Source organism: Rhinopithecus bieti, unplaced genomic scaffold (assembly GCF_001698545.2).
Source record: "Rhinopithecus bieti isolate Rb0 unplaced genomic scaffold, ASM169854v2 scaffold_29990, whole genome shotgun sequence".
NCBI classification, from domain to species: Eukaryota; Metazoa; Chordata; class Mammalia; order Primates; family Cercopithecidae; genus Rhinopithecus; species Rhinopithecus bieti.
Genome location: NW_016812921.1, coordinates 477,043 through 500,311, shown reverse-complemented (window position 1 = coordinate 500,311; position 23,269 = coordinate 477,043). Strand labels below are relative to the sequence as shown.

At 48.9% G+C, this 23,269-nt stretch overlaps 2 protein-coding genes across 3 annotated transcripts in view; both read right to left on the bottom strand.

Moving 5' to 3' along the window:
• Positions 1–8,195, bottom strand: part of LOC108512153 (lanosterol synthase) — a 31,639-nt gene extending 23,444 nt beyond the window's left edge. Inside the window, exons 1-6 of one of the 2 annotated variants that reach the window (XM_017847287.1) lie at positions 8,089–8,195; positions 7,798–7,963; positions 6,601–6,739; positions 3,703–3,811; positions 2,928–3,049; positions 709–805 (exon numbers count right to left, since the gene is read on the bottom strand). In XM_017847287.1, coding sequence (XP_017702776.1) covers positions 709–805; positions 2,928–3,049; positions 3,703–3,811; positions 6,601–6,739; positions 7,798–7,963; positions 8,089–8,102 — 647 coding nt within the window. In that variant the 5' untranslated portion in view covers positions 8,103–8,195. The remainder of the gene's footprint in view (positions 1–708; positions 806–2,927; positions 3,050–3,702; positions 3,812–6,600; positions 6,740–7,797; positions 7,964–8,088) is intronic. The other variant, XM_017847288.1, reaches the window with a different exon arrangement.
• A 6,474-nt stretch (positions 8,196–14,669) lies between these two features.
• MCM3AP (minichromosome maintenance complex component 3 associated protein) overlaps positions 14,670–23,269 on the bottom strand; it is a 56,749-nt gene continuing 48,149 nt past the window's right edge. Inside the window, exons 25-28 of the mRNA XM_017847268.1 lie at positions 23,063–23,192; positions 20,930–21,136; positions 16,980–17,130; positions 14,670–14,960 (exon numbers count right to left, since the gene is read on the bottom strand). Coding sequence (XP_017702757.1) covers positions 14,802–14,960; positions 16,980–17,130; positions 20,930–21,136; positions 23,063–23,192 — 647 coding nt within the window. The 3' untranslated portion in view covers positions 14,670–14,801. The remainder of the gene's footprint in view (positions 14,961–16,979; positions 17,131–20,929; positions 21,137–23,062; positions 23,193–23,269) is intronic.

Below are 23,269 nucleotides of genomic sequence, written 5' to 3'. Positions count from 1 at the left end.
AGTGGCACAATCTTGGCTCACTGCAACCTCTGCCTCCCGGGTTCAAATGATTCTCCTGCCTCAGCCTCCCGAGTAGCTGGAAACTACAGGCGTGGGCCGCCATGCCCAGCTAATTTTTGTATTTTTAGTAGAGACGGATTTCACCATGTTGGCCAGGATGGTCTCGATCTCTTGATCTCGTGATCTGCCTGCCTCGGCCTCCCAAAGCACTGGGATTACAGGCGTGAGCCACCGCACCTGGCCGCAAACACTGATCTTTTAAAGGCACACACGCTGAGTCCACAGGTGAGGTGTCTGTCCCATTGCGACGCACTTCACATTCAGCAGCAAAAGAGAGAAGCGTAGCAGCAGCAGCAGCAGCACAGGACGCCCCTGCGCTGGCTGGGGGAGGGGCAGCCTCCCCCTACTCCTACAGATGCTCAGAGTCTTCCATAGCAAGATGGAAGCCACCCAGCCCTGCCTGCAGCCTGACTCGGGGGACCTCCATCCACGGCACAGCCTCCTTCCTGCCCAGTTGGGAACCTCCCCCTTTCTGTATCCCCGTAGGACTCAAGCTCAATCAGGGCCTCTGCCAGGAGCCTAACTCCACCCACCCACAGAATGACCACCCCTCTCTGTGTCACAGCCTGCGCCTGACCCACAGTCCCTGTCACTCTACTCGTCGGGACAGCAGCAGCGACCCAACAACCAAATCAACAGCAGACATACCACATCTCTGGGAACAGGGTATTGAGGCCTTCCCAGCTGTAAACATTCAGGACAGCCAGCCAGAACTTCCCCCAGGAAGGGATGGCCACAGCACCACCTGAGAGGGGAGAAAACAGGCCCATGTCATCTGCTTCCTGTCAGCAAAGCCAGCACTGATCTAGCTCGGAAGCTTTACCCTCTGGGAGTCACGTGTGCCCCTCTCCATGAGCCAAGGGCAGCCGCATGTGGATCTTGCAACCCCCATGTGCGAAGCAGGTTCCAGAGTGCTCAGAACTGCCCTAGATACATGGCTCCTAGGTGGAACCAGTGGCTTTCCTGGGAGTGTCCAGCCCCAGGAGAGGTGTTTGCAACCCCTGGCCCCAGGAAGGAGCATGTGAAGACAGCTACCTGGGAAGGTCCAGGGACACCTCAGTGCTCAGGTGAGCGAGGGGCCCAGGTGCACATGCGCCTGGAGAAGGCAATGCGGGGAAGTGACAGCGCACACTCGGCCTCGCCCTCGGAGCCAAGCCTGAGCTGCCCCATCTGTGTCATCTCCACTTGGCAGACCGGTCCCATACGGGAACAAGGACAACCCCAGACTCCAGAGTAGCTCCAGCACACTGGCCCCATGCCAGAGCCACTTTGGCAGCATGCAGTTCTGGCACAGCCACGCCATCTACACACACTTCTGAGGCGTCCCTGCTCCAAACCCCAAAAGGTATGCAAAAGTCAAAGACACACAAAGCTACTAGGCAAAGTGCAGCCTAAACACATTCCTTCACCAGGCAGGTGCCAGGAGTGTGGTGGGAACCAGACAGCGGCCTTGGAGACGCAGCATCAATGACACCAAAGGCTGACAGTGAACTGATGACAACAGTGACAAGCCCATGAAGAAAGAGGGCAGGATCTCATGAGAATGCGTAACAGGACACTCCACCTGGCATGGTAGGTCAGGAAGAGGTCCTCAAAGAAGGAACATGTAAAGTGTGAGCCAGCGGCGCAGGAGTGGAAGGTAAGAGGCTCTAGGTTAAGGAAGCAGTGCACGGCGAGCCCTGGGATAGCAAGGGCCTTTGAGGAGCTGACAGGAGGCCCCTGTGCATGGAGCAGAGAGCAGGGCAGGTGGGACTGGCTACGGAAGGTCCGTGAAAGGCAGAAGACAAGACCAGGCCAGGCTCTGCAGAGCCATATCATGAATTAGGTTTTCTTGCAGAAGCAGGAGCCATGGATTCCCTTGGGCTGGAATTGCCCTCAGTGCCTATAGGCAAGAGGAGAGGTAGCCAGGCCAGGGCTTGGAGAGGTAGCCAAGGGCTTGGAGAGGTGGACAGCCAGGGCTTGGAGAGGTAGCCAGCCCGGGGCTTGGAGAGGTAGCCAAGCCGGGGCTTGGAGAGGTAGCCAGGCTGCGGCTTGGACAGGTGGTCAGTCAGGGCTTGGAGAGGTAGCCAGACCGGGGCTTGGAGAGGTAGACAGTTGGGTCTTGGAGAGGTGGACAGCCCAGGGCTTGGAGAGGTAGCCAGGCCAGGGCTTGGAGAGGTGGACAACTCAGGGCTGGGAGAGGTAGACAATTGGGGCTTGGAGAGGTGGACAGCCAGGGCTTGGAGAGGTAGACGGCCAGCTTGGAAGGTGCAAGCTGCAGGCCTGCTCTCGCCTGCAGTCAGGCTGCCCCCAGAAGGTGGACATATTAACATGCTTCGTTTAAGTCTTTGCCAGTTCAGGAAACAAACAGAATTACCTAGTTGTCTTAATTTGCTTTGCTTTTTTATTTTTTCAGAGACAGGGTCTCACTCTCACCCAGGCTGGAGTGCAGTGGTACAATCAGCTCACTGCAACCCAGAACTCCTGGGCTCAAGTGATCCTCCTGCCTTACTAGCCTCCAAGCAGCTAGGACTACAGGTGCATATCATCACACCTGGCTAATATTTTATTGTTTTTGTAGAGACCAGGTCTCACTATGTTGCCCAGGCTGGCCTCAAACTCCTAGGTTCAAGTGGTCCTTCCACCTCAGTCTCCCAAAGTGCTGGAACTGCAGGCGTGAGCCACTGTGCCTGGCTCTTAATTTGCTTTTTTAAAAAAACAATGCCTAGGTTAAACAGTTTCTGCCTACTTCTGTTTTGACAAATTCCCTGCTCATGTGCTTTGCCCATTGTTTCAGCTGGAAGTGCATCTTTCTGTATCACGTATGCGAGAGCTCATTATCGAGATGACACGAACCCCTGGCCCAGGACATGCTGCACAGGGCGTACCTTTCTTGTGAAGAATGTTACGGGCTCGTACCAGGTCAGGATCGTCAGGCCCAACACCCAGAATTCTGAGAGACACATAGTTGAGCGCAGTCCCAAACACAGTGGACTTATCCTCAATGTGCCTAGAGGGGCAGAGGACAGGTGAGAAACTGGTATCTGTCCTTACTTTTAAGAAATAAAGTAAAACTTTCTGTGGAGTTTCCTCAGAAAACTAAGAATGCTAAAATACCTTACCCTGACATAACATGCCACCACAGGAGACCCCCGAGCAGCCACTCTGCAGTAGAGATTCACGAACCTCCCATGACAACCGAGCCCCCCGCACCTTCCTCACCCTGACCCGCCTGCTCTACACCTTCCCACGCCTGAGTCAACACTTCTAGCGCAAGGGCGGTTCACTTTGGGCTACAGCTCTGCTCCCAAAGCATGTGCCACGCGGCAAGAAAGCTGTCAGGCCCTGCCTCCACCTGCTGCCAGCCCAGAGTCAAAGGCAATTTTCTTCTGCTTTAAGTGATAACAGACTGACAGTTTTCACATGTGGGTCTCAAGAGTGTCCTGACAGTCACAAAACCCATTTAACAAAAGATGTGAAGCCGAGGCCCCACCTGCACAGCCTCCAGCCCACTGCCCTCCTGCTAGTCTCTCCCCAACCCACCCCGGGCCCACAGCTGCAATCACTCCTAATCCTTGGCAGCTGCCTTGAAACCCAAGCATCTCCTACATCATGAGAACACACACATGCACATGTGCAGTGACACAGGGGAGGCACACTCACAGGCCCCATCCACCGTCGGGCAGCTGCACTGACCGCAGGTACCGCACAATCTCTTCTCTGTATCCAGCTGGCAGAGGGATGCGTGCCACGTGGCAAGTGATCAGGAGGCCTGTGTGGCAGGAGAGATGTTCCTCGCTGGGGGCAGATGGTCATCACTGCTAAGACCAGGCCCCTTTCCTCCTGAGCACCTCACTCCAACAGGGAGCTACCTCCTTCTCATAAAAACACCCCCCTGGAAAGGCCATTCCTCCCAGGCCCCCATGGGGGACTTTGGGAACAGGGCCAGAGGGAACGTCAGCCACAGCACAGGCGATGCTCCCTGCCTAGGGCCTGCAGAGTCCACTCAGCCATGTCTGGCTCCCATGACCATCTCGGTTGGAGAAACACCAGACCCTGCACAGCACCTCAAGAAGGCCTCCCCCAAGTGCCCTGAAGGTCCAAAAGGAACCAATATTTTAGATCAGTGGGCCTTCCATGAGGGGAGGCTGTTGGTCTTGCTTTAACATCTGCTAGGAAGAAAAATACAAAATTGGTCCCCCTTGCATGTGGTAATACCTATTTGCTTATTTATATTTTTCTGTTTCATAAATTTTTTACAAGCATATGCCGCTTTGCAAATGTTGCGGGGGAGGGTGAGACAACAATAAATATTATCCACTAAGAACCTTCTGTCCCCAGCCTGGTCCTCTCAGACATGGTGGTCACAGGCCACCCTCTACCCCCCATGCTTGGTTCCATCAGCCACGTGCCCCAGAGCCTGGCACGGGACAGGTCTCAGGGCAGACCCCAGCCACATGTGCCATGGAATGAATACCTGACTCTGGCTTAGAGTGTCAGAAGCCCTAGTGTTCAAACCATCCAGACATGCCCTGGAAGAAGAGCAGATGGACTCAGAGCGCACGGGGTCCCATAAAATGAGCCATCCCAAAACAAGCCTATCTCTTTCCTAACAGTTATAATGCTGTCAGGACGCGGAAATGTGCAGACAGGAGCTGAGCCAGCATCTTCCTGATTTTACAGGCAAGGAAACTGAGGCACAGCCAGTAAATGGTGGGGCCAGGTCAGACTCCACTCAGTGCTCACCACAGTGCTGCCCAATGCTGCACAGGCCACACTCGATGGGAGTTGTCTACATAGCATCATGGACCAGGAGCATTTTCCAAAGTCCAGAAAGAGGGAAGAAAAGCTCCAACTCAGCCAGATGCGGTGGCTCACACCTGTAATCCCAGCACTTTGGGAGCCAGAGTGGGGCAGATCATGAGGTCAGGAGTTTGAGACCAGCCTGACCAACATAGTGAAACCCCGTCTCTACTGAAAATACAAAAATTAGCCAGGAATGGTGGTGCATGCCTGTAATCCCAGCTACTCGGAAGGCTGAGGCAAGAGAATCGTTTGAACCCAGGAGGCGGAGGCTACAATGAACCAAATTGCACCATTGCACTCCAGCCTGGGGAACAAGAGCGAAATGCTGTCTCAAAAACAAAAAACAAAAGAACTCCAACTCACAGCCAGTCCACAGGAAGGGTCCCAGCAAGCTAAGCCCAGAGCCAAAGCAGCAAGAACAAACAACACAGTAGTCCCCACTGACCAAGCACCACTGTGTGCCTGACACTGTGCACATAACCAGACCTGATTCCAATCCTGTCACAGATGAGGCTACAGAGGCAAAGTGAGGCTGACCCACCTCCTGACCAACTCTATGTCATTGCCTCACCATGAGCCCTGGGAACAGTCTCAACATTCCCTGACGGGGCCAAGGGAAGAAAGAGCACCTTGACTTCCCTAAGGACAAGCTCGCAAATCCCAGGACAGGAAAACTCAAAGCTGTACAGTCCAGGTGGCAGCAGGGCTAGAAGTCAAAGCAGAGATGGGGATCCCAGTGCTCCTCCTGCTAGTCTAGTGACCTGGAATAAATGTGCCTCAGCTCCCTAATGTATCTCATTAGGCTTATTCTAAGGACAAAAAGAACAGGCCTTGAGCAGGGCTTGGCCTACAGTAAACACCATGGAACTGTTTGTAACATTAAAGGCCAACTCTTCCCAAACTAACATATAAACCTAATGCAACTTCATTTCAAGTCCCAACAGGTTTTATTCTGGGACAGAATCAGGATAAAGGCAATTTGGATGAGTAAATGATAGACACAGGTAGGAGATGTTTTAAAAAGAAAAGCAACAAAAGTATATAAGGACTTTCTATCTACTACAAAGTCAGCGTAGTAAAAGAAAATGACGTATCAATAAAAGTCATTACAGAAACAAAACCTATTTATGTAGGAATTCACATCATTGAAACACTGTGATCACAAGTCACTAGGGAAAAAAGTCCTATTGCATAAATTCATAGGAGGGAATTTCCCATTTTACAAGGCTGAGGATTTCTGTAGAGAAACACTCCCAGTATGCAAAATAGTCTTGTGTAGCCAAATCAATTCAATACCCAGGCAGTCCAACTGCTACGCTCCTCCTACTCACCAGCCTGAACCTGAAGTTCCCCTGCAGTAGCTCAGAGTAAGTTCACAGCAGGTAACAGCTCCCCACCCACCACTCTGCCCACCTACAGCCCCTTGGCAGAGGCTAGGTCTTCCACCTGGAATGCCCATCCCACTCTGTACTGAGACTTCAAAGCCCATCTTCCTCCTCCCTCAAGGCAACACAGACCCCTAGAGAACCACCTGCTTCTCTTATCAGAGAGCCTGTCACCCTACCCTGGCAAGGCTAGCTGATCCCCTAGGCCAACAGCAGGACGATTCTGACACAGAGCAGAGTTTGCCAGCCCTTTTCTATGTGAGCCCCTGGATTTTCACCTGCTTCATCAAAATCCTAGACCAGGCTGGGCCAGGATCCCAAAGGTGATCCAGGGTGGCCATACCCTCAGGCTGGGGCAGCATACTCCTACCTGGCAGGAGGAAAAGTGGGCCACCGTAGTCACCCGTCCAGTGCCCATCCTCAGCCTGCAGCCCCACGTAAAATGTCATCCCGTTCAGAGCCCCCTCACAGGTGGTGTGGGCTTTGGGCAAGTCCTTAAAGTAATTCTTCTGCAAAGAGACCGAAAAAAAAAGGGGGGGGGACTGACGGGACTGTTGCCCGGCCAGAGGAGCCCTCTTCATATACAGCCCAAGTCAAAATAGTAAATCTAAATTACTTTAAAAGTTTCAGGCCGGGCGCGGTGGCTCAAGCCTGTAATCCCAGCACTTTGGGAGGCCAAGAGGGGCGGATCACGAGGTCAGAAGATCGAGACCATCCTGGCTAACACGGTGAAACCCCGTCTCTACTAAAAAATACAAAAAACTAGCTGGGCGAGGTGGCGGGCGCCTGTAGTCCCAGCTACTCGGGAGGCTGAGGCAGGAGAATGGCGGGAACCCGGGAGGCGGAGCTTGCAGTGAGCTGAGATCCGGCCACTGCACTTCAGCCTGGGCGACAGAGCGAGACTCCGTCTCAAAAAAAATAAAAAAAAAAAGTTTCAGCTGTTTCCATCAAAAGTCTGAAACTCTTCGATAAGAGTATCACACCTCAGCAAAGTAAAAGAACAGTTGCACATTTTCACTGCTTTACTTTCCAGTCATGTATTCTTCACAACTTCCTCCAAGATGTCTGGAATAAACCAGGCATCGAGTGTGGGGTGGGGCACGGGTGCCCACCTGGGCCTGGGACTCGGGCCTCTCAAAAAGGGCCCAAGGGGTGGCACAGCCTTTCCCACGGTGGCAGGGGCTTGGCAGGAGACCCTGTTTACACTGCAGACTCTGACGAGGAACATCTCTTACAATGCACACAACGAAGACACTGGATCCAAACACTTTTGTGAACAAAACAAAGTTACAACTATCTTTGCAACTCTTCTATAAGTCAAAAATTACCTCAAAATAAGGTGCTAAAAAATACAACATTAGGAGTCTCCTATGCGTGGTTTAGAGATGAAGGGGCTGAAGCGGAGGGGCCCGCTCACGCAGTTCCCGTGGGCGCTCGCCGTGGGGAAGGGGGTCGCTGGCCGGGTCGTACCACCCGCCTTTCTGAGAGACAAAGTGCTCCTCACGGCTCACCCCTCAGGGCCCCGCGGGGTCCCCGCGCTCGCGGACGCTCCGCGGAAGCCACTTACGGTGTCCAGCCCCAGGGCGTGGGCTTCCAGACCGGTCTGCTCGCGGCCGGCGCGCTCGTCCTGCAGGTAGGTCCACGTCTGCCGGCCCCTCTCGCAGCTAAGTCGCCAGCGGCCGAGGTCGGTGGCGGGCTCGGTCTTGTAGGGGCCCCCTCGGCGCCGCAGACACCTGAGGGCCACCGGCCGTCAGCGACCCAGGCCTCGCCCCGACCCCCGGCCCACTGCCCGCGTCGCGCTCTCCTCACCACCCCGACCACCCCGCCTTCGCCGGGAGCCCGGGGCGAGGGGACTCACGTGCCCTCAGTCATTGCAGCCGCAGTGCTCTACGCCGCCCACTACCAGCCGCCCGCTCCCGGCACCCAGGACATGCCGTCCAGCCCCGCCCCTCCCGCGCGCACTACGCAGGCGCGGGCCTCGGCCGACGCGAAGGCCCAGGTGGGACGATGCCCACGCAACCAATCAGAGCGCCGTGAGCGTGAGCCCGGGGTGTGTCAGGCGACCACAGTGGTGGAGCGCGAGGAGCGCCATGCGGCGTGGGGCGGGGCCTGAGGGGGCGGGGCTGCGACGGGGCGGGGAAGGCGGGTGGGGACTTATGGGCGGGGCATGAGGGGCAGGGCTGGTCGGTGGGTCGGTGGGGGCGGGGATGGTGGGTGGGGCCGGCGGGAGGGGGCGGGGCCTCTTGCGCGCCCTTCAGCGGCTTGCGTCCCAGGAGCTTGGCCTCCGGCGCAGAGCTCTCGAGTGAGCGTGTCTGAGTCGCCGGTGAGGAGGGTCCCGCTGCAGGTCGGAAGGAAGGACATGGGGAGCGAGGCTCGAGCGAGGGACAGCGAGTGCGAAGGTTGGGTGGCAGGGAATTGCTGTCGCATGGCAGGATTTGTCCGGACGCCGGGGCCGGGGGTGGGGGCAGGAGGCCGCCCTGAGGTGAGGTGGGCGCGGGCGGTCGGGGCCAGTGGAAGACCAGGGGGAGGGCGCCACCGGGCGTCCCTGGGAAGCTGAGCGCCGCGTAGGCTTCGCCGGGGGGAATGGGGTAGACGCGGTGAGGCCGAGGCCCCCAGGCCTGGCGGACCACAGGGGCCAGAAGCCCTGCAGCCCAGGGCAGGGAAGGGCTGCGTTGCAGGCCAGGACCGAGCGCGCTAGAGCCTCAGCTGCTCACGGGGTCGCTGGAATTCGGGGTGGGCGCCCTCAGGAGAAATTAAAGGTGAAGAACCTTACCAGCAGTGGGAAGAGGAAGATGGAGGCAGAGCGAGTGACCGAACTTGGAAGGGACAGTCGGGCACAGCAGGGCAGGAGGCGTCTGACTGTTGGAAACATGGCTGACGTCTGGAGACTGCAGCCCGTGGTCCCTAAGGTCAAGGACCCAGCATGTCTTCATCTGGCCCACAGAAGCCCTAACATCCAATTACAACTGCCCCAGCCTAATGAGCGTTTCTGCACCCACTCCTCAATTCCTGCCCCCAGCCTAACTTCGAAGGGGGCGTGAGCCACAGCAAGCCGGAGAAGAAAGTTGGAAGAGAGAGTGGACAAAAGAATACCCACAGGCATCTTCCCCCTAGTGGAATAGCGGGGTTTTAGACAATCAAGGATATTCACCTTTTCCTATCCCAGTTCAGAAACGAATGAAAAAGACACAGCAATAAGATGGGTGGATATTAACATATCAGCCTTGCCACAAATTAAAAAGCTAGCTTGAAGGACAAGGCTCAAATCTGCAAGCAAGAGGGCATGCTACTAAATCACCCATAAGTCATACAAACATATCCCCCAGCCTCTGGGCCATGGAACCGCCTCACCGAGCACTATGCAATTGAGTGCCGACCAGAAGACACCCCTCCAGTCAACCCACAGACCCCAGAAAGAGTACCCAGAGGAGCTTGAGCACTCCACCCTATCTGTTCTCTGAAATTCAACCAAATGAGTCACTCTACTTCTCTGGAAGCAGAAAGAGGCTGGAAGTTTTTCTCTAGATAAGTTCCTCCACGTAGAAACATGAAGAATAGGAATAAGGGGCTTCAGCCTGGATGGAATCTCACATTGAACCTGGCAAATCTAGGTGAGGGAAGAGGTTTCAATTGGAGAAGAGTTTGAGTTTTGATATTTTAATGGACTGGACTTTTATGAGTAAAATAACCCGCTCTTTTTAATGTCTGAAAGAGAACAAAAACTGTAAATTACGTCTGGGAATTGACGCAGTTAAGCTTCTAGGGGCAGTCATGAGAAAAAAACACTGTTCCTATCTGCTTGCATACTACTGCATCCAGCTTGTTCATTAAGCCAGATACAGAAGGCTCTGAGGATTTTGGCCTGCACAACTGGGTATATGGTGGTGGTCATTTACTAAAATAGAGGTGTCTTTTACTTATTTATTTAGTGACAGGATCTCAGTCTGTCACCCAGGTGGGAATGCAGTGGCACAATCATTAGCTCACTGCAGCCTCAAATTCCAGGGCTAAGTCATCTTCCGGGCTCAGCCTCCTGAATAGCTGAGACTACAGGCCTGTGCCACCACACCTGGCTAATTTTAAGTTTTGTAGAGACACGGGGTCTTGCTATGTTGCCCAGGATGGTCTCAAACTCCTGGCCGCAAGGAATCCTCCCACTTCAGCCTCCCAAAGTGTTGGGATTATAGGCATGAGCCACTGCATCTGGCCTAAAATAGGGAAAGTTTGATTGGGAAGTTCAGCTTTAAGTGGGGACAAGTTATACTAGAGATGCTTATTAGACATTCAAGTGAAATATTGAGTAGGCTAGCATTCAGGAGAGAAGATAATGCTAGAGATAGGAATTTGGGAGTCATTTGCTTTCAGGTAGTGTTTGAAATCATGAGATTGGACAAGATGAATTAGGAAATGCACCTAAAACAGAGAAGTTCCAGGATGAGCCCTGGGGCACCAACCTTTTCCAGTATAGAGGAATGGCCAGAGAGAGGAGGAAAACCAGAGGAATATGAAGTCATAATATAAGTGAAGACATGGTGATCTTTGCTGAGGCTTTGAAGGGATTGCAAAATGAAGACTGAGAATTTATTATTGGATGCAACAAAACAATGTATTGGTGACTGACAAGAGCTATCTCAGGAGACATGGGGAGAAAAGCCTAATGGCAGAATTTTGAAAGACATTTTCAGTTAAACATGGCAGACTGAGCATAAACATTAACTTCCATTTCCTACCCAAACCCTACTCACATAAAGTAATGAAAGACCAAAAAAACGCACAAAGAATGGGAGGAGACACCAGTAAGCAAGAGAAGTCAACAAAATTATAGACGGATGGAGAAATCATAACTGACTTAGCCAGAGAGAGTTGAGACTTATGTTTGTGGGTGAAGCCAACAAGAGACCATTCCTGCCAGCAAATACCAGGAAGGTGCAGAAATTGGAATAACTGGTAGAAAATTTTTGTGAGGAACAGTGTGACCACAGGTCCCCTCTCCTACTTGGGTGGAGGAAGTTTGCAGTAGTTGAATCAGAGTAGGTGTTACCTCAGGCATGAGGCATAGCTGAGGGTCACTGAAAGCAGACGGATTGAATGAAAGTCTACACATGTGGGTCCAGGCTCACTTCTCCCACTCAGCCAGATAGCATGAGATAAGAGTGGAAGGATTCCTCTGGAGCAGCTGGCTCACAAGAAAAGTCCTGCAAACACTGGCAACTATAACCCAGTAGAAAAACAGAAACCTATTAGCTGGCAGACTACCCATTGACAGTTTTCAACAAGCTCCTTAGAGCCCCATCGTCAGCATGAGCCAGACATTTGGGGAAAACAGTATGACATTACCTCCAGCCATGCAGGTGATCCATCTTGGACTGCTAACCCAGTCAAGCCTTCAGATGACTATAACCTCAGCTAATACCTGACTGCAGCTGCATGAGAGATCCCAAAAGAAAGCTGCCCAGCTGAATCCTCAAATTTAAGCTACTGTATTTGGGGTGATTTGTTCAATAGCAATAAAAAACTAGACAAAAGGACTACAAAGTGCCCAGCACAATAAATTGGGCAGGGGTTGGGGAGGGAATGGGGAGGCAACATATGAAGTAATGTCGTTGAGAAATTTGAGAACACCAGGAATAGAGGTGATCTCAAAAATTTCCAGCAACAAAAAAAGCAAAAACACAAAGGAATTATTTCCAATCTAAAATTCTGTTCCCATTCAAATGATGAATCAAACATAAGTATAGATAAGTCCAAAAAAAAAAACCATTTCTTTACTCTCACAACATCCTTTTGACACCAGATGTAGAGGATTTCTCCCCACTGGCAAGCAAGCATTCAGCTGTGCAGCAGACACCAGCTGGGTATCCGCTTCAATCCTGCACCATCTACCTGGAGATAGCAGCAGATCACACAAGTTGAGGACTCTGTGCCACAAGACTGAGCCCCATGTCCAGTGTCAATCACAAGCCCCCGGTTGTTTTACCTGTCCTTCTGGGTTCCCAAGACCCCTCCTTGGCTTTAATTTACAAGAGCAGTTCACAGAACTCGGGGAAACACATATTTATTATAAGGCTATTTTAAAGGCTACAAATAAACAGCCAGAGGAAAAGATACACAGGGCAAGGCCTAGAAGTGTCCCAAGAGCAGGAGCTTCTGTCTGCAAGGAGTTGAGATGTGCCATTCTCCCAGCATGTGTATGTGCTCCTGTCCACCTTCCTGGAAGCCCCCACACATTCGGCTATCCACAAGGTCTCTGAACCCTGTCCTTTTAGGTCTTTAGGAGGCTTCATTACATAGGCATGATTGATTAAATTATTGGCCACTGGTGATCAACATCACTTACAGTCCCTCTCCCCCAACCTCTGGGAGTTTAGGGGGTGGGCTGAAAGTTTCAACCCCTCTGATCATGCCCTGGTCTTTCAGATGACCAGTCCCTATCCTGAAGCTACACAGGAGCTGTCCACCATCAGTCATCTTACTAGCATACAAAAAGACATCACTTTGGAGATTCCAGGGATTTTAGGCGTTGTATACCAGAAGGCAGAGACAAAGACCAAATATATATTTGATAATATTACAGTAGAAATAAAGACATTATAGATATTCAAGCTCAGAAGGCTACTAAAGGACAGGCTCCATCAAGAAGAGAAAACCAAGGAAGAAGAAAATACGATTCGGAATCCAGGAAATGTTCAAGTTATGGCAGGAAGACGGGGTTCCCAGAGGAACATCTTGAAGAGAAAGTGGAGCATATTACCTGATGCACGTGACTTTGTTGGGAAGAGCTTTACACTTAGGGCAGCGACTTTTGGATGAAGTAGTGACAGGAGCATAGAAAACCAAGCAAATGAGAAAAACAATGTAATTATTAACTCCAGGAAAAATCAAAAGTTGTACCTAAAGGAAATGTAATCATAAACCAATAAAGGGCTCAACAGCAAATTGTAAACATACAGTTATACTAAACTGTGATTGCAAGTTTCAGCCAATATTAAATTGCTTAGGGAGACTAATATGAGAGGAAATGTGGGTGTCGAGGGTGGGGGTGATAGTATGTTGTGGGAAAGACAGTATAAGAGAAGCTAACTCCTCCTCCATTGTAGGAAGTCAACAGTGTCTAAAGTCAAGATTAAGAAATAGCATTAAGTCTTTACATGAAGTTAATCACTGAAGATCCCTGAGTTGAGTAGCGTGTGTTTGGAGAAGCAGGGATTGGATGGTAGATTTGGTAGAGGAGGAGGTTCTCTTCTTAGTGCTATTGTTTTCTCAGTGAAATAAGAAGGACATGATCTAAGAGGTTTGAAAAGAATGAGAAGACATGAAATAGAGTCTGGGGATGTAGGATTAAGTCAGGAGATGCTGAGTGCCAGTTTAAGATTGGTGGTCATGGCCGGGCGCGGTGGCTCAAGCCTGTAATCCCAGCACTTTGGGAGGCCGAGACGGGCGGATCACGAGGTCAGGAGATCGAGACCATCCTGGCTAACACGGTGAAACCCCGTCTCTACTAAAATACAAAAAACTAGCCGGGCAAGGTGGCGGGCGCCTGTAGTCCCAGCTACTCGGGAGGCTGAGGCAGGAGAATGGAGTAAACCCGGGAGACGGAGATTGCAGTGAGCTGAGATCTGGCCACTGCACTCCAGACTGGGCGACAGAGCGAGACTCCGTCTCAACAAAAAAAAAAAAAAAAAAAAAAAAAAAAAAAAAAAAAAGATTGGTGGTCATATGCAACGTCACCAGGTCTATTAATACCTCTTTCTGTATATGGCTCAAATTTTATCCCCTCTTCACACCAATTGCTAGCAAACTTAGGCTTATTCCCTTTGAATTTCACCCAAATGCCTGTAGCAAGATTCCTGCCCCACATGCCATTTTTAAAAGAAAATGTGACTAGATCACTTCTCTGCCAAATCTTCAACAACTCTTTCTCACAGCTCTCAGAAGAAGGTAACAAGAATCTCTGACCTCACCCTGCTGGCCTGTTCCCCTCACTTGGCCACACAACCAAGCTGGTACCTTCAAGCTTTCATCATGTCCTCTCAAGTACACTGTCCCCAGCTACACCCCTGCACTCCTCTCCAGGAATTCTTTCTCCTCTACCCAACCAGACCCTGTTCCATCCTGTTTCTTCCTTGCTACCAATTCAGGCCCACGCCTCATGCACATTCTCTGAGAATTATGTACATAAATACCTGCTGACTCTCCTGGACGTAAGCTGGGTAGGCTTAGCAGGCAAAGGCCGTGTCTTTCTTTATCTCTACATCACTGATGTCTGGCACATCAAGGACTGCTGAGAGAATGAATCGCCTGTTACACATGGAAATGTAAGCTCCAAACTGCCTCAGAGCATATGCTGGTGGGTGACAATCTGAGGTGGTCATGAATATAGGAGAATATTGAAGAGGTCACACAGGGGCAACAACTTTTCATTATGAAAAACTGGGAGACTTTGACACTTAAATGGTTTATTTGCATGATTAATAATCACATTTCCAACAGTGCATCAAGCATCTGATAATAACATTATTTTGAGTAAAAACAAACTCTTTGGGAAAGACCCCCTCCCCACAGGTCAGCTGATCAAATGTCCACCATATCTAGCAGCGCAGAGAGATGGAGCTCAGAGGCAACTTCCTCTTCCCTTGAACTCCGGATCAGCCTTTCCAGGTGCTTTAGCCGTTCGGTTAGACACGTTCCAGTTGCCTCTGACAGCTGTAGCTGCTCCCTCGTCATGTCACTCTATTTGAATAAAAAAGAAACTAAACAGTTTTGGAATGTCAATAAACCACGACCTATTCTCTGTGAAGGAACTAGCTCTGGATCATGTTAGAAACCTCATCTGAGTAGTCATTTATTTTTACAGAGGGGAAAAAAAAATTATCCATTGTACATCCTTCCAGCCTCATTTAGCTCGTACATTCAGCTGGTATCTGCATACAGACTGTTTGCCTTTGTATTCTTTTTTTTTTTTTTTGAGAGGATTCATCACTCTGATCGCTTCCGGGCCGGAGAGCAGTGCGGATCTCAGCTGCACTGCAAGCTCCGCCCCCGGGTTCACAGCCATTCTCCTGCTCACCTCCTGAGATGCTGGATACAGGACGCCCCCACCTCGCCGCTAGTTTTTGTATTTTAGTAGAGACGGGGTTCACAGGTTACCAGGTGTCTGATCTCCTGACCTCGGTGATCTCTCCCGTTGACTCGGCTCCATCCCAAAGTGCTGGGATGACAGGCTTGAGCCACCGCGCCTGGCCTGCCTTTGTATTCTATCATGAACAATTTCCAGTGTCAGTCATTTTTCACCCAGGCTGGAACACGGTGGCATGATCATAGCTTACTGCAGCCTCAAACTCCTGGGCTCGAGTAATCCTCCCAGCTCAGCCTCCTGAGTAGCTGGGACAACAGGCATGTAGCACCATGCCTAGCTAATTATGTAGAGATGAGATCTCTTTATGTTGCCCAGGCTGGACTCAAACTCCTGGGCTTAAGCGATCCTCCCTCCTCAGCCTCCCAAAGTGCTGTGATTACAGGCATGAGCCACCGTGCCCAGCCAGTCATTTTTAGAAAATATCATCATCAAGGGCTGTGAACTATTCTATCATGTGAATGTATTATAATTGTTTAATCAGACTCCCATCTTCAAACATTTATTGCTTCTACTTTTATACAATATAACTAATGCTACAGTAAACATTTTATACATTAATTTTAGGGAATATCTGGTAGGTCAGAATTCTTTAGGTCAGAATTGATAATTCAAAGGGCATGAACATTTTTAAAGTATTTGCCCAACTGATGAATGGAAACAGTAAGTTATTTTAATTTGCTTTTCTCCCCTATTGAAGGGCTTCCTAAAGCCAGTCCAGGAGCCCAGTTTTTACCTGTTCAGTGGCACATATTTGTGATTGAAACTCTGTTTTTGCATCTTTAACCACTGAAGGAAGAATGGTAAGGTAAAAAGACCTTAGGCTTTGGAGCCAGTTGGATCTGGCTTTGAAAGGCAACCCTGACCACTCACTACTTGAACACTCTTGGGTGAGGCTCTTGACTTGGGAGCTTACCTTCTGCATTCATTAGTTTTCCTCAGGAAAAATTAATCCCAGAAGGGAGGTCTGGGTAATGCCGAAGCTCAGACAGTATGTGCTCCAAGAGAAGCTGCTGTCATCACCTTAATGCCCTTAACTACACATCAGCACACAGTTACAGGTCTTACTCAGTTCTTAAGAATATTTCATTTGGGCCGGGCGCGGTGGCTCAAGCCTGTAATCCCAGCACTTTGGGAGGCCGAGATGGGCGGATCACGAGGTCAGGAGATCGAGACCATCCTGGCTAACACCGTGAAACCCCGTCTCTACTAAAAATACAAAAAAAAAAACTAGCCGGGCGAGGTGGCGGGCGCCTGTAGTCCTAGCTACTCGGGAGGCTGAGGCAGGAGAATGGCGTAAACCCAGGAGGCGGAGCTTGCAGTGAGCTGAGATCCGGCCACTACACTCCAGCCTGGGCGACAGAGTGAGACTCCGTCTAAAAAAAAAAAAAAAAAAGAATATTTCATTTCTATTCTTCATTTATTCCATAGGCAGAAACTCAAAATCAGTTGGGTCTCTATAACAATGATATGGATAAAGTTTAAAAAAAGGTCTAATTTGAGCTAATAATTTATTGGTCATAATATCATAGGATAAATCATGATACTACTTTTTTTCCCCAGTCATTCTCTCAATCTTTAATTATTACGTAAAATGCCAAATGTATACTTCTCACCTGTGGGCTAGTAGTTACGGATGTTTTCATCACAGGTTCAATAGCGTGAGAAAGAGACACTAGAGTCTGAGGAAGATAGAGGGGAAGGGAAGTTAAATCCGTAAATGCTCCTGAGTCTTCAGACAACCATTGCTGAAGCTGATCTTCAAACCTGAAACAATATATAATAAATTCAAAAATATTTGAGCATTAGGAAGTTAACTATTGTTCATTAATCTTCTAGATATACTTAAAACTTTTAAGCCTTTGCTTTTTTTAAATTAAATTAAATTTTTTTTTTTGAGATAGAGTCTCACTCTGTTGCCCAGGCTGGAGTGCAGTGACGTGATCTCAAGTCAGCATAAACTCTGCGTCCCAGGTTCAAGTGATTCTCCCGCCTCAGCCTCCAGAGTAGCTGGGATTACAGGCACGTGCCACCATGCCCAGCTAATTTTTTATACTTTTAGTAAAGATGGGGTTTCACCATATTGCCCAAGCTGGTCTTGAATTTCTGACCTCAGGTGATCCACCTGCCTCGGCCTCCCAAAGTGCTGGGATTACAGGAGTGAGCCACTGTGCCTGGCCAATTTTTTAATTGTTATTTTTGACAAAGTCTTGTTCTGTTGGCCAGGCTGGAGTGCAGTGTTACAATCTTGGCTCACTGCAACCTTGACTTCCCAAGCTCAAATGATCCTCTCACCTCAGCCTCCCAAGTAGCTGGGACTACAGGCACATGCCACCCAGCTAATTTTTGTATTTTTTTGTAGAAACGGGGTTTTGCTGTATTGTCAGGCTAGTCTACAACTCCTGAACTCAAGTGATCTGCCCATCTCAGCCTCCCAAAGTGCTGGGATTATAGGCAGGAATCACCACACCCAGCCTTAAGCCTTTGCTTTTTACTAAGAATATAACTAAGTTATTACATCAACTAAGCAGCAGAAATGTACTCATTAAAAATTTATTAACTTCCTATATAATAAAGCTTAATTTAAAAAAAAACTAGGCTGGGCTCAGTAGCTCACGCCTGTAATCCCAGCACTTCGGGAGGCCAAGGCGGGCAGATCATCTGAGGTCAGGAGTTCAAGACCAGCCTAACCAACATGGTGAAACCCCATCTCTACTAAAAATAAAAAAATTAGCCAGGCATGGTGACACATGCCTGTAATCCCAGCTACTTGAGAGGCTGAGGCAGGAGAACTGCTTGAACCCGGGAGGCGGAGATTGCAGTAAGCCAAGATCACACCCTCGCACTCCAGCCAGGGCAACGAGAGCAAAACTCTATCTCAAAAAACAACAACAACAACAACAAAAACCACTTCCCTTTAATTTATAAATCCAATTCCAATTTATATTTAATGAAAAAGGTGGCATTAATCCAAAAACAACTGCTTCTATGTGTTACTTAACATTACTTGTAATTGTCTTATTTGGCTTATCATTGGTTTTATGCATCTATAATTAATTCTTCTGACGTTTTCCAAATGTGTGGATTGCTGCTTATAGCTTAAAATTAACTCAAAATAATATGCCACTGCCACCTAACGTACTCCAGAGCTGTCTACTTCCATATACCAGTCTTTTCAAGAAAAACAATCTTGGCCAGGTGCAGTGGCTCATGCCTGTAATCCCAGCACTTTGGGATGCCAAGGCAGGTGGATCACCTGAGGTCAGGAGTTCAAGACCAGCCTGGCCAACATGGTGAAACCACGTCTCTACTAAAAATACAAAAATTAGCCAGGCATGGTGGCAGGCGCCTGTAGTCCCAGCTACTTGGGAGGCTGGGGCAGGAGAACTGCTTGAACCTGGGAGGTGGAGGTTGCACTGAGCCGAGATCATGCCACTGCATTCCAGCCTGGGCAACAGAGAGACTCTATCTAATAAAAAGGAAAAAAAAAAATCTTATCCCAAACCACTTAAATTATAGAGACTGATTTTAGAAATCAGACACATTCATTCACCCTTCCAACACATATCCATCAAGCCTCCTCCAGATGCCAGGCATCATTCTGGGTACAAGGAATATTGCACTGAAACAAAACAGAGGCCCTGCCCTAAGCAATGTAGACGTTAGTGAGGAGAGACAGACAAGGAACACATAACAAGAGAAACATGGTTTGAAGATAAGAAAGACAAAGCAGAGCCATGGAAACAAGAAGGTCGGGGATGGGCAAGGAGGGCCTAACAGCAGCAGACATTTGAGCAGAGATCTGAAGTGAGTAGGAGATCAGCCGTGGGGATGCTGGGGAGAATGGAGGGGGCTGGACAGTCCTAGGCAAAAGGAACAGCAAACTCAGAGGCCCAACTGTGAGCCGCCTACCATGTTCAAGGAAGGAGCGGAGGTCAGAGGAAATGGGGGCAAATCACTCAGGGCCCTGGCCACCCCTGTAAAGTTTGCCTTTGAATGAAGGTGAAAGAGGGAAACCACTGAGAGGCTGTGAGCAAGCAAGTGACATGACCTCCATCTTAACTCACTTGAAAGGCACCCACCAGGTCTACCAAGACTAAACTACAGCCTACTGTAATAATCCAGAAGGAAGATGATAGTGGCTTGAGCCAGGTGGTGGCCATGGAAGTCATAACAAATGGTCCAATTCTGAATGTATTTTCAATAAAGCCAATAGGATATGTGAATGGGCTGATGTGAGGGGATGATTCCAACACACTTGATCTAGGCAGCTGGAAGGATGGAGCCGCCATCAACAGAGGACCACCAAAGGAAGGGGTTGGTTGGAAGAAAGCTGGGAACTGGATTTGGGATATGTTAACTTTGCAGTGGCTACTAGACATCCAATAGATGTCTAATGAAGATATCAAGGAAGCAGTAGGATGTTCAAGTGTGGAGTTCAGAGGTCTGTCAGATTTGGAGCTGTCAGATAGTGATGTTATTTAAAAATCCATGGAACTGGATGAAATCTCTGAGGAGGAGGTACAGATGATGCAGAGGAGAGGTTGAGAGAATGAATCCGGGGGGCAGCTGGGGGATGAGGAGGATCCAGCAGGGCAGGAGGAGGAACACAGACATCCTAGGAGCAAGGAGGGGAGGATCAAGTATGGGATGCTACCAGGGACTGGGGTTCATGGTCATGTTCAGCCCTGAGCCAACTGTAGGAGACCGGGAAAGGCTGGAGAAGTGAGTATCACAAGCGTTTTTGAGGAGTTTTACTATTAAGAGGGCAGAAACATGAAGTGGTGGCTAAAGAGGGAAATGGGGCCAAGACAGGGAAGCATGTTTCATGTCTGTGTGCTGCTGATGGGCACCATCTAGTATGGGGAGGGGTGGTCACACAAGAGGGATACTCATTGAATGAATTTCCTTGGGTAGGTGGGAGATGAGATCCCAGCCCAGGGAAGGGCTGACTTTGACTACAAGCTGCATGGTTCTTTTCCAGCAACAAGAGGGGTCAGGATGGGGATATAGGGAGGATGCTGGATGTGGCTGGGAGGGCAGGGAAGGCAGAGGACAACCTGTGGAAGGTCCCTTACTCCTGATTCTACTTCTCAGTAAAATGGTAAACATGGCCATCAAATGAAAGCAAAGGAAAGGTATGCATGGGAAGGAGAAAAGTGGGCAATGCAGAGGAGGGGCAGCCCCAGCTCCTGCCCATTCACAGCATGGGATCATTCACCAATGCCTCAGGCTCCCAAGGGCAGGGTGCTTCTGGCCAGCCATACTGTTCAGCACTCACCATCTTTTGAGACTTAACCACATGAATTTCCCACAAAAACCTAACACTGATTTTCAATAATAAATAATAAATAATAAATGAAATTCACTTAAAAACATACTATCTAGGGCACTGCTTCTGTCTTCAAAGAGCTTTTAAATAGTTACAGCACTAAAACTGTTGCTAATAATCTACCTTCCCTTCTCCATCCTGGCTGTCTTACATCAATCAAGCAATAACCAGTCTCCCCTCACAGCATAAAGGAGACTAAACAACACACATGAATTAGAAGGAAGTGGGCTTCACCTCTTGTTCTCCTCTTTCTCCAGCAGCAGACTGCTCGACAAGCACTGCGCCAAGAGCTCCTCAGCAGAAGCTCCTCGCATCAGATCCTCTGTGCGGGGAATCCTCCCCTCTCGGCCACCCTCTGTGCTCCTCCTCCAGTTACGGTGCATGTGAAGCAATGGTATGGGAAAATTGTTTGCAGAAGGATGAAAAGGCTTTATTCCCAAACTGTAAGTACATGATTTGAAATGCTTATGGTCAAGAAAATACTTCTACGGCATCATGTAAAGCATGTAGATACATTTGTACATGTGCATTAACATGTAAGAACATGTGCCTCAGACTCATGTGCTCTCCTGGGACAGTTCATGCCGGCCCCATGCCTACTTCCAAGCTTCCATCAAGTCAGGGAGTGGGGCAAAGAGGGAAGGCAGCCCCTGCACTGTAGTGACCCTTATGCACAGAGGCATTGAGACTGCCTGTTCCTCTTGGAAGCTTCTCTCACGAGGCAGCTGGGGTTTGGAGCTTCTCTGCTTCATGTCTTGCCTCCCACCCTAGGGTTCCAGATTCTGTTTTTCCCTAGTATTGGCAAGGTCCTTATTTTTTATAGATAGCTCTTGGATACATTTGGAAGTAATGTTTACAAACAGTGAGAGAGAGGGCATCTGACATTTTTTTCTAAACACATGCCAATGTTTGTCCTTTCCCCACTGATTTCAATAATTTGGCGTAACACTTTTGTCACGTATTCTAACTCTTTATTCTGATCCATTCATCTACTCTGGCATCCCCTCATGGTTTCAAGTACTGGAGCTTTACTATATGTTTTGGTATCAGGCCAAGCAAACCTTGTTAGTCTTATTTTTTTTTGAGACGGAGTCTCACTCTGTGGCCCAGGCTGGAGTGCAGTGGCCGGATCTCAGCTCACTGCAAGCTCCGCCTCCCAGGTTCACGCCATTCTCCTGCCTCAGCCTCCCAAAGTGCTGGGACTACAAGCGCCGCCACCTCGCCCGACTAGTTTTTTGTATTTTTTTTTAGTAGAGACGGGGTTTCACCATGTTAGCCAGGATGGTCTCGATCTCCTGACCTCATGATCCGCCCGTCTCGGCCTCCCAAAGTGCTGGGATTACAGGCTTGAGCCACCGCGCCCGGCCATCTTATTTAAAACTTTCTCAGCAATTGCTGCATATGTTTTTATCCTGATGAATTTTAGAACTTATCAGTACCAGAACTGACATCTTCACAGCATTGTATCCTGTCAACAACCTAGTCTGAACCTCAATGGTTCGGGTTTCCTTTGTACATATAGGCCCTGAGAACTCATATGTTAAGGGTTTATTGTTGCGAATGAGAATTTTTTTTTTTTTTTTTTTTTTTTACATGTTGTGGATCTATCTATCTGATCACCTTACTGAACTCAGAATGATTCTATGGACTTGACTGTTGATTATCTTGGACTGACAACTGTACTGTCTGGAAATGACAGTTTCCCCTTCCTTTCAGTATTTGTGCCTGTCTATCCCACATCCCTTTGCTGGTCAGGATTTCCAGGACAATAGTGAATAGTAGCCGGGACAACAGGCTGGTTCTGATTCCACTGTTCCTAACATTCTACCAAGAAGCATGAATTTTTTCTATTTTGGTAGTTTTATGTTAGGTAGCCTTATCAAGTTAGGACTTTTTTTTTTACCCAAGCTAAAGAAATTACCCAAAACAAAGAAATGTTATCAGGAATGGGTATTAATTTTAAGAAATGTATTTCAACACCTGCTAAAATTACCACTTATTTTTCTATTATGGGAACAAATTACATTAATAGATTTTCACTGTTATTGTTTATCCTGGGAGAAAGCATACTTGTGACTTTTTTAGGTACTGTGCTTTGGAACCAAATTTGGAAGTGAGATGAAATGTCAGCTGTACTCTCCTGGTTAGGTATGGTTTCAGGGTCAGGTTCGCCTGATAAATGAAGTGAGATGCTTGTAACTTTGCTCTAGAACAGTTTCTACTGCAGGGAATGATCTGTTCCTTGAGGCTTTGTCACAGTCTGTCCACAATGGACTGGATTTGGCATGTAGGATGTTAATTTCTATGTACTTTGGAAGAAAAATACAGTTTAGCAAGAAACAGAAACATACTGAACATGAACCTCACCGTCCCTCTCTCAGCTGTAGCTCCTTCTGCGTCTGCAATCTGGCTTGTTCCCACGACAAAGGAACATCATATTTTTTCAAATCGTTTTTAAAAAAATACACACATATCTGACCATCTTCACTCAGTGCCTCTGAGAAAACAATACAAAAACAGATAAAGAGGCCAGCCTGGCCAACATAGCAAGCTCCTATCTCAAAAAAAAAAAAA